This window comes from Chaetodon auriga, chromosome 7 (genome assembly GCF_051107435.1).
Source record: "Chaetodon auriga isolate fChaAug3 chromosome 7, fChaAug3.hap1, whole genome shotgun sequence".
NCBI classification, from domain to species: Eukaryota; Metazoa; Chordata; class Actinopteri; order Chaetodontiformes; family Chaetodontidae; genus Chaetodon; species Chaetodon auriga.
The window spans coordinates 17,698,581-17,714,024 of NC_135080.1; the positions used below are offsets into that span (position 1 = coordinate 17,698,581).

Here is a 15,444-nt window from a genome sequence, read left to right on the forward strand (position 1 = left end):
GGTGAAGTAACTGTATGATAAACATGGCAGATGTACATATGATGCATATATGGCCACTGGATGACATGCTTTGATAATCTTTAGCCATGCTAGCAGTGTGGCTCTGGTTTGCAGTGTCAGTCTGTCTTTATAGGTTGGTCCACCACTTTGTTTCAGACTGAAAAAACTCAGCAATGTTTAGATGGATTGCCATAAAATGTATAGACATTCAAGTTCCCCAGAGGACGAATCCTGATGAATGAACTGCTTTTAGATGGATTGTCAAGAAATTTGGTACATATCTTCTGGTTCCCACACAACGTTATATATATATTATAAAATTCATATTACTGTGTCAACCCCCTGACCTCTCCTCTGTTTGATTATCATGAAATTTGGTATTGACATTTATGTTGCCCAAGGCTGACTTTTCATCCAGTGCTGTATCATTCATTTAAGTTTATCCTGCACTCTGGAATATAACCAGCTTCCTGCAATAATGATAAATAATTGTACATTATATTTGGTTTGTGGTGCTGATGGCATTTCCATGACAATGATTGTTATATTCATTTATTATCTAAACTGACTTGATTGAGCACAGCAATTTTATGTTTTACCACTTTCAATGAGTGTAGTTACTGTCTTGATGTGAGCTCACCAAAGCAGATTCATATAAACGCTGAAATGGCAATAAAGCATTGACTCTTGAATACAAATCTTGAGCCTCTGTTGTACTTTGATTTTAGTGCTAGCCCATTAACATGCTGAAATAAAATGGTGAACATGGTAAACAGTCTACCTGCTAAACATCAGTATGTTAGCACTGTCTTTGTGAGCATGCTGATGTTAGCACTTAGCTCAAAGAATTGCCACACTTACTAATACTGCCTCAGAGTTGCTAGCATGGCTGCAGACTCTCAATTTTATCTAAAGGGTCTTATTCTAGGTAAATGCACAGCAGCAGTCTTGTGTACGTGACAGCCCATAATGTATTTAGCATGTTAACAACACTTGCATTGTATGGTAAAGTACTTACAGTGAACGCTGTATTTAATGATTAGACTATAGTGTATGTCCTCTCCACCTTATCCCAGGATCTCCTGGGAAAAGGTATTTGCTTTATTTTCCTGCTTGTCCTTGTGCTGCTCAGACTGCACAATGGTCCACTGATCTATAAATAAGCCAACAAAAGAGTTTAAAATCAAACAACATAGAACCACTGAGGCCTTTTTTTTCCAGTCTACTTTATTGCATTTTCAATAGCATCTAGGTCTTAGTCACATGTTTCATTCTTCATTCAACAAAGTGCAATGATAAAACAGCAGTATCGGCAGAAGTAACTGTTGTGGTGGTGGAGTAGTTTGCAGTCTTGCAGCATGTGCGTACTTTCTTTCTCATGTGGCTGTTAGAAGTCTTAGTTTGCATTTATACATTCATTTGATAGAAGGAGTCATCAAGGCACAACATTAGTAAAACCACTATGATAAAAGGACAGGAAACTTACTGTAGAGAGTGAGTTATGAACCTCTGAATCTGATGTAGAGGCCACAAGCAGGGTATGCCAAAGTAATACTTTTTGAAAAGGTCACTGCCTATTTGTGATAGGAAACTAGAATTTCTAAAGTAAAACATGAGAAATATGCTCGACTTTAACAAAATAACTATTCTGCATTTTACAAAAGCTACTCAGAACAAACTGACACCACTACGCTCCTCTGCACATTTTCATTACAGTATGTCTCTACTCGCAAAATATAAAAATTAAGTCAACATTGCAGTCAAAAGGGAAATGGGTGGGGGCCAATGAACAACAGCTTCCAGTGGGATCCAGTGGGCCCTTCGGGTGGACGGGGTCTGATGGGGTCAAGCGTCAGGGGTCAGGGAGAGACAGAGCAGGAGGCTCCTTCAGGCTGGAACACAAGGCAAACAGATGAAAAAAAAAAACGAGGTCACACATTCCCCAGTTGTCTGTGGTGGTTGAGGCAGCCACCACCACCGCTGTGCCTGTGCCACCCAGCGCGCCCGCTCCTCCGGAGGCACATCTGAAGCTCACTTAGCAGCTTCCTCTAACAAGGCGTGACAGGGGCTCGCAGGGGCTGGGAGACAGCTAAGAGAGGAGGGAGACAAGCACTGCCATTCCTTCAAAGCCTGCTCTGTGGCTCTTCCTGTAGTGGGTCATAGATGCCTGACATGCAGAGAAGGACTAAAGGATGGGCTTTGAAGATTAGGATTAATATTATCATCACCATCATCATCACTGCCACTGCCTTGGAGGAACGTGCACACAAAAAGGAAGGGAACTGTGGGATGTTTTTGTTATGGCTCCAGATGATCCCCAGGCACTCAGTGTGCTCACTGAAGCTGTTTGCAGATGGAGACAGCAGTGGCAGTCCCTTGTAAATAGGCTGCCGCATTATTTTGTTTCCTATGACTGAACACCTTAAAGTGCATGTCAACGGAAAGCGAAGTACAGCTTCATGCAAACAGCAAGGTGAAGCAAGGATGTGAGACTCGTGCATCTCATATGTAAAGTCAAGAACATTACACTGGAGTGAATACTAGAACGCTGCCTCATAGGTGCGGTACTCCATGAAGATGAAGCAGAGAGGCTTTTGATTTGATGGCAGGGTCAAAGAGTTAGACTGAAGCAAAACACTGATATGAATACAGGTTAGAAGAATTCGGTTACATAAATGCCAAATATTAAGGAAACACCAAGGGGACCCATTTATGTTGTGGTAATGTTTGCTGCCAATTCACATTATGTGTTACTGCCCTCCAGTGGAGAAGACAAAGCACAAACACAGCAGTGAGGAAAGCGTTTTACCTGAACACGAGCACGTCAGTATCCCTGACGTCGCCTGGCTTCAACTACTCAGCCTCTTCCTCCTGTCGAAAGAAAGCATCATGAATTAATAACAAATATTTAGAAAGAAAGAAAACAAAGAGAGATGACAGAGGTGGAAAAAGAGCTCAAATGTGTTTTGAGTTACTCTCTGTAAAATTGTTACGTGAGCATTTTCAAATGTTTGTGATGGCATACGTTTTTGTTTGCAGGAAAAATCAGTGAAAATTGCTGCAGTCTAAGTTGCTTGTTGTTTCAGCCCCTTCATGTCAGAGACCCTGGTCAGATCCATTGGGCCAGGGGGAATAAAGCTTAGTGGGTTTAAGAAATGAAAGATTATAGTTGGGTCTGCTTAGTTTGTTGCATAAATAAAATGAGGATGATTCCTCTAACAGATGTGCAAAAAAAAAAAACAACAAGAGCTTTCCTCTGTTCAAAAACAATTGTCTTGTCTTATCACTCTCCACCAAGACCCCTAACTCTGATAAAATCAGGGACTACAAGCTCTGAATTCTCAAGATGTGTTATTAGTGTGTATTTGTGTCCCCACAAAGATCGATCCTCTCAATAAGAGTGAGACAAGACTTTCTGCAGGCATGTCAAGAACAGGCAGCAGTTCAGACGTGACAAAACAGATTTCACTCGTTGCTGTAATACTACCTGTGTTTCTTCCACGTCTTCCTCTTCTTCCTTCCATGCGTTCAAAAAAAGAGAGAAAGAGTGGGGTTGTGTGAGGCCACAGTCCAAACGGCAGGAAGGTGAGAGGACTTCACACATTAGTGGTTGTAGTGAAAGCCGGTTAAAAATGGGGAGGAAGTCACCCGAGAGAAGTGCGGTCGATAGCAATGGCAGCAGAGGCGAGAGGAACGAAGGAAACTAATGACCTACAGATTTCTGTATATCCTGAGATGACCTAAGTGAGACAAGAGTGGTGCTTAAGACGGTGCACCGTATAGGATGTTTGAAATTCAAAGCACAAGTTTTGTTTGAGTGTAATCACTCTGTTCCTGTTACAACTGCTTCTCGCTGGTACAGTTTGATGACTGTCCTCTTGAAGTAAACTACACACTCAGAGAGGGACAAAGGGAGCTTCCAACATTATCTATAATTAGATGTCACAATCACAATCATGCCGCATCCTGGCAGACATCATCAGATAGTGAGTACCAAACACTAACAAACAAATCTGATGTAACACGTAGATTTTTATGGGGTTTTTTTCCTCTGAGTGTTGCACAATAACAAGAAGTGCTCCACCTCATCCATCCTCTTTGGAACTTGTCAAATCCACTTTGTTTCAAAGTGCTCTTGGCAAAAATAAACAAAAGCACTGACTTCTTAAAAAAAGAGAAAGGCATGTCCCCCCCTGTCAAGTCAGAGTGTCCCATCTCCGTGCAAAAACATAACCAAACTGAAAACACGTCAAAGTTATGCTCATGTGCACACAGCTGAACAACACAACCAAACTTTCCACCTGTTCTCAAGGCATCAAAACAAAAAAAGTAAAGTCTGCCTGTCAGACTCAGAGGAAATGCTGGAATGAATGTTTGTTACTGGTCACTGCAACACTGGACTAACAACAAATATGGTGCCATCTTTGGCACCATACTGCACAGTCTTTGTATGCAACTTGATCATGCAGAAAAATATGATCCACACCGTGCAAAACATCAACAAAGACTCTCCAATCCAAATAATCCAAATATACCTCTTGTACTTCAGCCTCTTCTTCTTCCTATGGAGGATGAAATCATGTGGTGTTAAGTTTGTGAATGTCATAAAGACGGAATGAAGACCGACGTCATTCGGTATAAGTGGTACATATAAGTATTTAACAGGAATTGCATTACTGTTACCACATTAAATGTTTCATGATGGGAAATGTTGGGTCTCTGTAAATGATACTATACCGAGTATAGTCTAGACCTGCTCTATATGAAAAGTGCCCTGAGGTAACTTCAGTTATGATTTGTCACATAATAAATAAAATTGACTTGAGAAAATCCACCTAAGGCTTAAGTAAAATATTATCACATTTATCATGCTGCACATCACCAGGCATGTCCATGGAGAAGAAGTGCATGCAGAGAGAGAGAGAGAGAGAGAGAGAGAGAGAGAGAGAGAGAGAGAGAGAGAGAGAGAGAGAGAGAGAGGGCGAGAGGGAAGAGGGACAGTGAAAACTTCTAAGGTCTAAAAAGCCTGAAAAATACAAGACCCCACAAACCACAGAAACTACCTCACTGCCGTGTTCGTCTTGCTCCTGCAATAGAGGTGGGACAGCAACAAAATAGATGTAGAAAGGAAAGAAGGCAAAGCAAAGCAGTGATGGATACATGGCAGAAGATCAGGCAGAGGCTGGAATGTCTGAGAGAAGCAGAGCGCTTTTCACACAGCACTTAGCGCAGGGACGTTTTCTTAAGGTGGACATTTTTTGTCTAAATTGGACAATCTTCAGGCTGTTGCACTCTAAAGCAGGTTAATCCTGATTTGGGATCTGTTTAAGACAACCCTGAGTGAGGCAACGCTGTGAGAGAAGCTGCTGAATCGATCATGGATTGAGTCTTTACCAAGATACTTGCAACCCTGTCCTCATGGCTTCATGTGCAGTGTGAGAAACAGTGTGTGAGCAAGTGCAAAGTTTTTGGTTTCTGACGTGGGCAAGGCACGATGGCATCCAGGGTCTTCCTGTATGTGCCCCCTAAAATCTAGATTCTATCATCTGAAGAATCTCTTACTGTTTTGGAAGATTTTAGGGACTGAATCAAACTCAAGCTGTATAAGTGAGAGGGTGAAGGGTGGACATGTTTCCCCCTGTCCCCAGTGGACATTACATTTGACTTTGAGTGAATGCAAACAGGGATGCAGACATATGCACATATAATAGAATCAAACCAACGTGACTTTGTTAAGTAAATGGACTTTACATTATTACTCCTCTAACATGATTCTTATATTGGTGGGATCCTTATGACAAACACTGGAGGTCATACTTTAATCACCACCGCACATGTGAGTGGATGGAGACGATACATACTTGAGGTTACAAGCAAAACCTCTTGGTATGGCCAACAGTGTTATCCATAGTCTCACACTCTATTCTGACTCTTTGGTTACAGAGACGTCATGCTCATCATCCAGCTATGTGATTGGTCCCTTTGATCTACCAGCAACGGCAAACTATCCAAACTATGGAATACCCTTTGTGAGAACAGACTGCTAAGAAAGAAAGAGAAAACTGAAGGAATGCTGAATACACCAGGAGGTGACAAAGGAGGCAAGAAAATGACTGAAAGAGATATGACATTGACAAAAAAAAAAAAAAAAACATAAGGCGAACTGAAGAAGGCCAGAGGCAGGTAAAAAAAAATATGACAAGGATCTACCTCAAGCTGTCGTAGCTCTTCTTCCTCCTAGAGGGAATAACAGATAGCAGGTCAGCAGGCTGTATGGGGAGCAAAGAGCAGCAGCAGCATGCGTGATAGAAAGGTCTTCTCATTTAAAATGGAAACTATGGGGATAGTTGAGGTTGTCAGGAAGCAGCTACAGAACTGGGAAGAAATGAGGAACAGGATGTTAGCAGAGAGAGAGGAAGACAAAATGGTTAAAAAAAAAAAAAAAAAAAAAAAAGGAGTAGAGTGAGAGAAGGAACTGCAGACCAAGACCCCGCCGCCCCCCTCCCCCCCAGCCCAACCACAGCAGCCCTCCCTGATCTCTGCACCATCAAACCCACACTGCTGATGACTATATGGAGGAACCGCAGAAAGAGACGATCACCGACGCACAGTTACCTCTGACTGCAAATCCTCTTCCTCCTGGAGGGAGCAAACCAAGAGATGGACAAAAGAAGGGCAAAGAAGGCGTCATACGGTGCGTGCATGAGCAACCAGACTGGTGTGAACACCAGCAGAAGGACCTCTGAAACTGATGCACCTAAGTGGACTGAGTCTGCGGTTCAAATGGACTGAAACACGGACCGAGGGAACGTGTCAGTTCTTAAATGCATGATCTTAAACTACTGTGTGTGACATGTCAGTCAAAAACTGTGTGTCTCAATTCAAATTGCTGTAAGAACTTTAAAAATGAACCACATTGCAAGGGCATGTAAATGTGTAACAGTAAAAGCTCTTTAGGTAAAAGTAGCATTTATACTCTTATCATATAAGGTGGACAAACAGTAAGGAAATGTTGAGTTACATCAACAGTCCTCATATATTTGTACTCAGTGGTGTGAAGGTGTTAAATTAGTTCGATGATCACAACTTGCATTCCCACCGCAAACAGGAGCTGAGTAGTTTTTAGAGGCTACAAAATAGAGGGGAAAAAAAGAGATTTCAAGCATTGAAGTGCTTGTGCACAGTCAAAGGAATGCAAAAATAAAAACACCCACAATCCTTGAACAGAGAATACGAGAGGTTACACGAAAACCTGCTAAAATTGCACTAAAATTGCAGCTACACTACAGTCTAGGTGGGTTTGTACCTCTGAACATGGAATCTGTCTAACAAAGTGGACATTAAATTTTATTAGCATTGACTCCACTGCAACTGACTCACTACATTATTAAAGAGGAGTATATAAGAAATTTAACATGGATATTGAAAAATGTGAAATTCTAATATTCATTTTTAAAGGGAAAGAAATGTCATTTTTGTCTTTGAGGCTTTCAGGTGAGAAACAAACCATAAATATAATGTGACAGATTAATAGAAACCCTCCGAGTTCAGCTCATGTTAGTAATCATTATTTTAGACCGATCGCTGGCAAGCGGACGTGGCAGGGCTCTGGAGATGATTGGACAGAGCACTGATTCTACACCAGAAATGACTGACAAGAAAGGAAAGTGTTAATGAAAATCCACTTGATGTATTTCACATGCATTCCATGATATATAAGTATAATGTGTTATATACTAGCTGGAATTAATGAGAAGTAAACACGTATGAGGTCTGTTGAGGTTTATCCTACTACTGCTGTGAATTTCCCTTGGGGATGAATAAAGTGTCTATCTATCTATCTATCCATCTAGTGCAGTTGGTAAAATGCACAGCTGGTATGAACTGCTATTGTTGCTGCACTTTTATGAATAACTCCCTTCAGATTTAGCATCAAGAACGCCCAGTGCCTCTTCTTACCCTGTCATCATCGGCTCCTTCCTGTTTGAGAAAAGAGAAAGAAATCAATAAAACGCAGTTCCCTCAAGTGTCAACTGTAGTTCAGTGTGTTCACAAACCTTTGAGAAACCTACCTGATCTTCCTCCTCCTCAGCACGGGCCTGCTAACAGAGGAGACGGGATAGCATTAGAGATGTTGGACGCACACGTAATACACAATGTCCATTCACACTGAAACACAGCAGCATCCACACATCAGGCTTACTGGACCAGAGAAAGTGGGGTGTTTGTGGGACCCTACTGACACACCTCGATCAGGACGGTTAATAGTGAATAGGTATGCAGTGAAATGCAGGGTGGGTCGTCAAGACAAGTGGTAACAACGTCATCAGCAAAATACAGACACACGGAGGAACCGAAAACATACAAAAACCCAGAAAAAGTTGCAGAAATACAACAGTTAAGATGTCCGAGTGGTGCTGGCAGGCAGTGTTGCACATTTTTGGTTAATAAATGACTGAATCCAGGGAGAGACTTGACGAGGAGATGCAGTGCGGGGACAGCAAACCCTTAATGTGGAAGAAAAGGAGGGCATTAGAGGGAAAGTGGAGAGGCTGAGGGGAGGAAAAACGGAGCATTCCAGGAATGACGGGAAGATGGAGGAAAGGACATTCAACTCAAAACATTCAAGGGATGGAGGGAGAGGCGAAACTAGGAGACGGAGGATTGTGGTTAAGGGAAAATTACGGTGTCTTCTGTGACCTCGTCTGTTTCTTCCGCTGCCACCTCCTCCTCCTCTGCAGGGGCCTCGTCTCCTGCTGTTTCTCCTTCCATGGCTTCATCATCTGCCGTCTCTCCCTCTGCTACCTCCTCCTCGCCACCTTCACCTTCCTCCTGCGCCTGCTCCTCCTCCCCGTGTGCATCCCCGTTACGCTCCTCCACCGGAACCTCCTTATTGTGAGGTGAAAACAACAACTGGTGGTCAAGGAAGACAAGTTATGAAGAAAAGCTTTGAATGTTGAAGGCATTCAGGCACGGCTTCAAGAGCACTAATCAGCAGCTCATCAGCCTGAGAGGCTGAAAGACTTAAAGGTGTTAATCCTGGGAATAAAGAAGAGGAGGGAAGATGTTTTAGCAGTTAAAATGTGGAGACTGGAGTGTCTGTGCTTTGGATGAAAAAAAAAAAAAAAAACATACATTCACTTTCTTGCCGAGAGTAAATACTAGTCTCACAATTGCACAGAAAATATGAAACTACATCCAGCAGCCAGTTAGCTTAGCATGAAGACAAAAGGGAAACTAGCTCGCCTAGTTCTGTCTTAATTTAAGAATATTCATTCAACAGCATACCAAAAGCTCAGTAATTAAAACTTCATATCTTTGTTTGTTTAATCTGCACAATAATTGAAGTGTATAAATAACAATTTGCCATTTTATGGGAGGTTATGAACCAGCAACTGAACTCCTGCTGTAAGCAAAATGCAGCTAAAATGAACTCTCTTCAGGCAGCACCGCATTACACCCTCTAGTATAACAACATAGGCTCAGCTAAGCAGCAGCGTTTTCAGCTAACCTGTTGAAAGAAGAAAAAAAATAAAACAAAATAAAATACATTAAATCTTCTTCAGCTACTTTACATTCGAGAGTAGAAAATGTGTTACAGAAACAGAAGCGCTTCAATATTTTGCAGCTGTGTCAAATTCCTGTAATGCAACGACTAAAGCATATAAGCGGAGTAAAATCCTGTTTATGGGGAAAGTTTGCTGATATCCTGGACTTACGAGTGGAAGTTTCAAACATTTCATTCCACTTTAAAGATGGTTAAATGTAGAAGTGATGTGTGTTCTTGAAATTGAGGACCAGCAGGGAACTTCTTCTGGGAGGAAAACTGTTAGAAGTTGAACAAAACGACACAATAATGAAACAAAAATCAAGTTTCCAAATGCAAACGAAACACACTCCACTCTGTAAAGTACTAATTATGGAAAGGACTGTAGGAACATGATGCCTCACAACACTGGCAGCCTGGACAGTGATGTAACATCACAGTGTTATAATGATGACTCAGTGTATTGTGTGAATGTCTCACTCACGCAAAACACAAAAAGATTAGTTGATGTGATGACTGGGACAGAGTGGCCAAGAGGAAATTAAGGGTCTGTTCGAGTGGACAGAAGGGAAGACATACTGGATGGAATGGAAAAGGCGAGACAGGGAGGAAAAAAAACAAAGCATGGGGGGAGAAATGAAAGGAATGATGGCATTACTGCTGAGTCATCAAGGTTCCCCTCTGCATTAGTCTCCTCAGCATGGGTCCCGTTCTCCACAATGTGGGCCTTGTCAGCTTCAACTGCTTCCTGTGTCAATGAAATGATCAGGTTGAACATGAACTCTTTGGATCACCAGCCAAAACAATATGTAACAGATTTGGACAATTGTGTTTTAAGCAAACTTCAGTCTGGAGCAGTGACGTGTAGAGTCTGATTCAGCACCCACCAAGTCAGGTGTCAGTGAATCCAGTGTTCTTCTGTATTTTACACAATGACAGTGACAGTTTTGGTGAAATGGCCTCATATGAATGAAATGAAATATTATTGTTTTGTGTGGATGATCAAATATTAGAATGGTTGTTTTTATTTTGATGCATTTAAAGAGGCCAACTGTCTCATAAGTGCAGAAAAAAGGACGGACGGATGGACAGCATTAAGGCCTGACAACATCATTAAATAAGTGATGGAGTATGAGTCAGGATTCTGGGTCTGGTTTAAACTGGTTTTGCTGTCTTGTATCTATATGCATTAGACAATTATAAAAGCGTCATCGTCATACTGTACATACTGGTATTGGCAGCTGCTCATTTCGAGCCCTGTGCATAGCTTCAAAGTGATTTAACACCCTGATAATTACTTGATACAGTCAATTCAGTTGATTGCAACGCTTCAATGATTTTTGCCGGAATGTCAAAGAAAGCTAGGTGTTGAATTAGCTGCATTGTTCAACTAATTAAAATTAAAACGATATCTTAGCTGACAATGTCTTCAACTAACAATGAATCATAGAGTCACATAACATTCACCACACTCAGCTATCCTAAATACGATGGTTTGTATGTTTAAATATCCTGATGACAATGTGTTACTGCAGCTGATGCTGTCCCAATACAGCAGACTTACAAGCTGACAAAGGGGTAAAATAACTGAGCAGGTCTTGTTTTGGTTTTTATTTAACATCAGTAGGGAACACAAAATAATCCCAACCTTTGACCCAGGAGGAGGGGGCAGCCCCAGGAAGGCATACACCGTGTTGTCCTCCTTGGCATCGAAGAATGTGTCGTAGTCCTGCATGAAAATAAAAGAAAACCTTCTTCAGTTCACCACGTCATCGTGTGCACTAAGTGGAGCGGCTCTGTACATTGTAGCGATGGCAAGTTATAGTACATATTCATCACGATTTGTCTGGAGTGAGTCTCTGTTTCTGGGTACTTACCCCACAGTAGCTGTCCTCATTGAAGATCTGTGGGGGCAGGGGGATGCCGTTGCTGGGCTTCTTCTCCACAGGGACATTCTCCCTCATCCACATGCGGTTCTCCTCATTACAGGCGATGTCCAGCGGAGCATAGTCCACTTTAAGAGCCTCCAAGAAGCCGACCACATCTTGCTGCTTCTTCTTGATCTGGGGAAGAGAAAAAGAAATGAAATCAGCACTGATTGCACAGTACGTGGGGAAAGAGCTGTAATGTAATAATTAAAATTAATATAATACTTGAAAATGCTGCATTCTGGTGTTTCGGGATAATAAACGGACACTATTTAAATATCAGGTCTGATACCTGACATCTTTCCTGGCCTCCTGTCCTACCAAATAGGCATATAAACTAGAGCTCAAGGAATTAATTGCTGAATATTTTGATAATTGAATAATCACTCAGATTACTTGCCAAGCACAAAGGGCAAACATTTGTTTGTTATAGCCTCTCAAACATGAGCAAATGCTGCTTTTCTTTGCGTGAAACCACTGCAGACTGGATATCTCTGTGTTTTGGACTGTTAGTTTGACAGAGAATGTACCTTGAAGACATCACTTTGGGCACTTTTTTCACCAATGTTTGACAAATTAGAGTCAAAACAAAGAATCTATTATTGAACAAAACAACCATCAGGTTAATAAAAGCAGAAAAACAAGACATTTGTAAGCAGATCAGTCAGTGACTGCTGCACTGTGTGGAAGACAGACAAGCATGCAGACAAGTCCTTTCAGAGGACCAAACCCAGCTCTTTCTTACTGTGAGACAACACTGCTGAGAAACTGGGCCACCATGCCACCTCATCCAGGTTCAAACTGCTTATTTAGCTCTGCCAGAAGTAGATCAAGAGGATGAATCCACCCCAGCCAGGATACAGACAGTTACTTCACATATATGTGATCACAAACAGCATGAAAAGGCTGTTTATTAGGTGGGAGGTGGTCCCAGAGCCGGGTATGTGGTCTGAAAGCGTCTGTATATCGGGGTACGTGAGAAGAGGGGCTTGGGGAGCCCCCGTTCAAGAAAGCTCGGCATGTGAATCGCATCGACAGCGAGATAAGTCCGAAACACCGATCAATCGCAAATCTAAGCACGAATCAAGCCCTAAACTCACCAGAGGGCTTCAGGTGCGCAAAATGAAAGGCAAGTGACATTAATCCCAAGGTTTAACGCTGTCGAGAGTGTGAGTGAAAGTCCTGCTCGGTTTAAGGAGTACAAGCAGGAAAGTTGACTCTAATGAGAAATCAGTCGCAGGCCTGAATGCTTACCGCAGTGGATCCGGATGAAGAGGCGAGAAATACTTTGATTACCATTTTGTTACAATATATTTTGCGGAGTATTCAACAAGTGGCCTCTTAAAGGAGCAGGCAGCCTCCTCTATTATTAGAGTGCGCCCAGGACCGAGGCACTGAGATCACTCACACACACACACACACACACACACACACACACACACACACACACACACACACACACACAGCTGAGGCTATTTTTGTGTCCAGGCTCCATTAGTGCAGGATTGGCGGGTTGGCCCCTTGGGGCGCAGCACCACACAGACTGATTGGCAACTTCAGCTGTCCGTCGGCGCAGGGGACAGTGAAGTTGGTTTCCAGCTCCTTGCTCAGTGCATATATGGACAGAAATAGCACTGACCAGCACTATAGGCTGTAAGTCTTCAGTTTCCAAACGCAGGAACTCGGGCCTGTTCGGGGTTCTTGAACAGGGTACCATTAAAGTGACAAAAGGTGTATTTAAGTTGATTGGGAATAGAGCGTGCACTAACATTATTCATTCAGAATACATTATGGACACTGAAAATGGCTTCAATTTGAATGAATGCCGCCTACAGTCCTACAGTCTATATATATGTGTGTGTGTGTGTGTGTGTGTATATATATATATAAGAACTTTATATTAGTCAACTAGAAGAAATGTTCCTTCTTTTCCTTGTATCTTCACCCAGTCCTCCGCTTGTCACCATGACAACTGTGAAAGTGTCAAAAACTAGAAAAGGTATGATGCGAATGTATTTTCAGGTACAGAGTTGCTCTAGGGTCACGGTAAGAATTTTTAAATTTAATTTATTGTGTTTTTTTGGTAGCTTTGACAGCTCCTGAGCATTTCAGAGTGTGTTACTGACCTCCAAAAAAAGCAAATTAGTCTGGTTTCTTAACTTCTTCAGCTTTGTATTTTATTTTAACTGGAAAATGACGTCCTATGTCATTTTGATTGTGTAAACTCACATTAATACCCAGAGCGGAGAAGCCAACAAGTATGTATGCGAAGCAGCAGAGCCTGATGCAGCACAAGATGGGGGACGATGTTGATGCTGTGAGCTGCAGCGCCGACACCTCCAGGTGGTCCACTCCCTTCAGATTGCACTGTGCCTCCAAGAGTTCACACTACTCCTCTGACTTTGAAGACCAAGCTGACTCACTTCTAGACAAGAGCCCAGAAGCCAAGCCATCAGACAAGTGGCGAGGACCAAAGCCACCCATAAGGGGAAAAGGGCATTTTATTTAACATGATTTCATAATTGTGTAATGCAAACATGTTGGATAGAATTTACACTATCATGACTGAGACCTTTGTTCTCTTCTTCAGGTAAAAAAAAAAAAAGACAAAATATGCTGCAGGCCTCCAAGTCCTGAAGTTGCCTCTAGATCTACCCCCCACAGATTTCATGGCTGAGGATCCAGTCTGCTGAGTTACGCTGCCTCAGGGAGCTGAGGAGCCAGCAGAGCGAGGCTCTGACTGAGAATAAGCTACTGATGAGGCTCCAGCATCGCCACATGGAGGCACTACAGCACTTCTGAGACTCAGAAAGCAGCCTGTCACAAATTGGTTTGGTCTAGTTTGCTTTCTCTTGTGCTCTGATCACTGCTCAGAGCAGGGGAGTGGTGTGGTGTGGTGGTGAGCGTCACATCCTCCCAATTCCAGTATTCTGGGGGATAAATAGGAACAGGAACTTTGATGATTTCATTGCTCTGCTATATTCTAGGACTTGGAGAGGAATCTTGAGTTCTGCTGAGCCTCATTCAATCACCAGTAATCACTGACAAAGGAAGGTGTACAAGGAAGGAAAGCTATGCTGCTTTCTGCAAATAGATCAGGTGAGGATGGAAATTCAAGTAAGCTGCAAAGTGTGTTTCCAACACAGTATTATTTAATCATTATACAAGTCCTGTGATCATTGTCAACATACAGCATTGTTTATTGTGCATGCCTCTTGGCGATGGCAGCTTTATCTTCCAAATTATAATTTCCTTATCTACAAGTTGCTCAGCAGGGTTTTGAATCAAATAATAAGAATATCCCAACTGAATTCAGACTAAGCAATTTGTGGGAGAATTTGGTTAAGATGTCTGGATCAATATTCTCCATTGGCCATTAGCCCACAGATACTGAGGGCTTACTGCTTGTGTTTGATGGTGTACTTTCTGTTTGGTGGTCATCAATGGAACTAACCATTATAAATTGAAGTAAAAATACCATAGTGGTCCTAACCTGCCAACAGCTGTCTCCAAATATAAGAACAAGACAGTAGACGACCTGCTTACAGCAGCGTAGACCTGAATCCCAGTGAGGTACCAAGAGCCTGATGAGGGTGGAAACACAGCAATCAGGAATCACAGCTTTCAGTGTGAGTAAAGGGCAGGTCTAAACAGAAAGAGCAAGCAGGCGAGGAGCCCTTTGATCCAATCAAAGGGTTAGGTCTGGAGTGATTTAGTGACTGGACAGAAGAATGTAGCTGAGGGCAAACTGTCAGATATATGTGGACTTTCCAGCTGCTGTAAACAGGAAAAGTGGAATAATATATCTCACCCTGAGGTATTTCTCCAGATAAATCACTTTTGCCACCCAAGAGTCAAAACAATCCATTGTGATCTGTATAATTGGTTTTAATCCATTACAGTTTTACTTCAAGAAAACTACCCGACTTGTTTTGCTGGTGTGTTCCCAATTAATAAGACTGCAAGAAA

The 15,444-nt window shown here is 42.2% G+C and overlaps 1 protein-coding gene across 13 annotated transcripts; it reads right to left on the reverse strand.

Annotated features, from left to right (window-relative positions):
• Positions 1-1,214: 1,214 nt before the first annotated feature.
• sh3bgr (SH3 domain binding glutamate-rich protein) lies at positions 1,215-12,931 on the reverse strand. 13 transcript variants are annotated; one of them, XM_076735571.1, is made up of 12 exons: positions 12,730-12,905; positions 11,425-11,610; positions 11,196-11,276; positions 10,206-10,295; positions 8,701-8,889; positions 8,073-8,102; positions 7,960-7,980; positions 6,616-6,639; positions 4,536-4,562; positions 3,488-3,517; positions 2,810-2,871; positions 1,215-1,892 (listed from the first exon to the last, which is right to left on the reverse strand). In XM_076735571.1, the coding sequence occupies exons 1-11, from the start codon at positions 12,772-12,774 to the stop codon at positions 2,854-2,856; spliced, it is 741 nt and encodes a 246-aa protein (XP_076591686.1). In that variant the 5' UTR covers positions 12,775-12,905; the 3' UTR covers positions 1,215-1,892; positions 2,810-2,853. The 13 variants fall into 13 exon arrangements, with proteins under 13 accessions (XP_076591686.1, XP_076591685.1, XP_076591687.1 ...); XM_076735570.1 differs by lacking the exon at positions 4,536-4,562 and adding an exon at positions 6,211-6,237; XM_076735572.1 differs by lacking the exon at positions 4,536-4,562 and adding an exon at positions 6,211-6,237 and having other exon boundaries at positions 8,073-8,099; positions 12,730-12,867.
• Positions 12,932-15,444: the final 2,513 nt, after the last annotated feature.

What these genes read in the sequence shown, in the direction of transcription:
- sh3bgr (XM_076735571.1), bottom strand. Translation starts at nt 12,774, where the DNA reads ATGGTAATCAAAGTATTTCTCGCCTCTTCATCCGGATCCACTGCG. An exon ending in GGAACCTTGATGACTCAGCA is followed by an intron (nt 8,890 to 10,205) that starts GTAATGCCATCA and finishes CCTCACAATAAG; the next exon opens with GAGGTTCCGGTGGAGGAGCG. An exon ending in AAGGAGCCGATGATGACAGG is followed by an intron (nt 6,640 to 7,959) that starts GTAAGAAGAGGC and finishes TGCTCCCTCCAG; the next exon opens with GAGGAAGAGGATTTGCAGTC.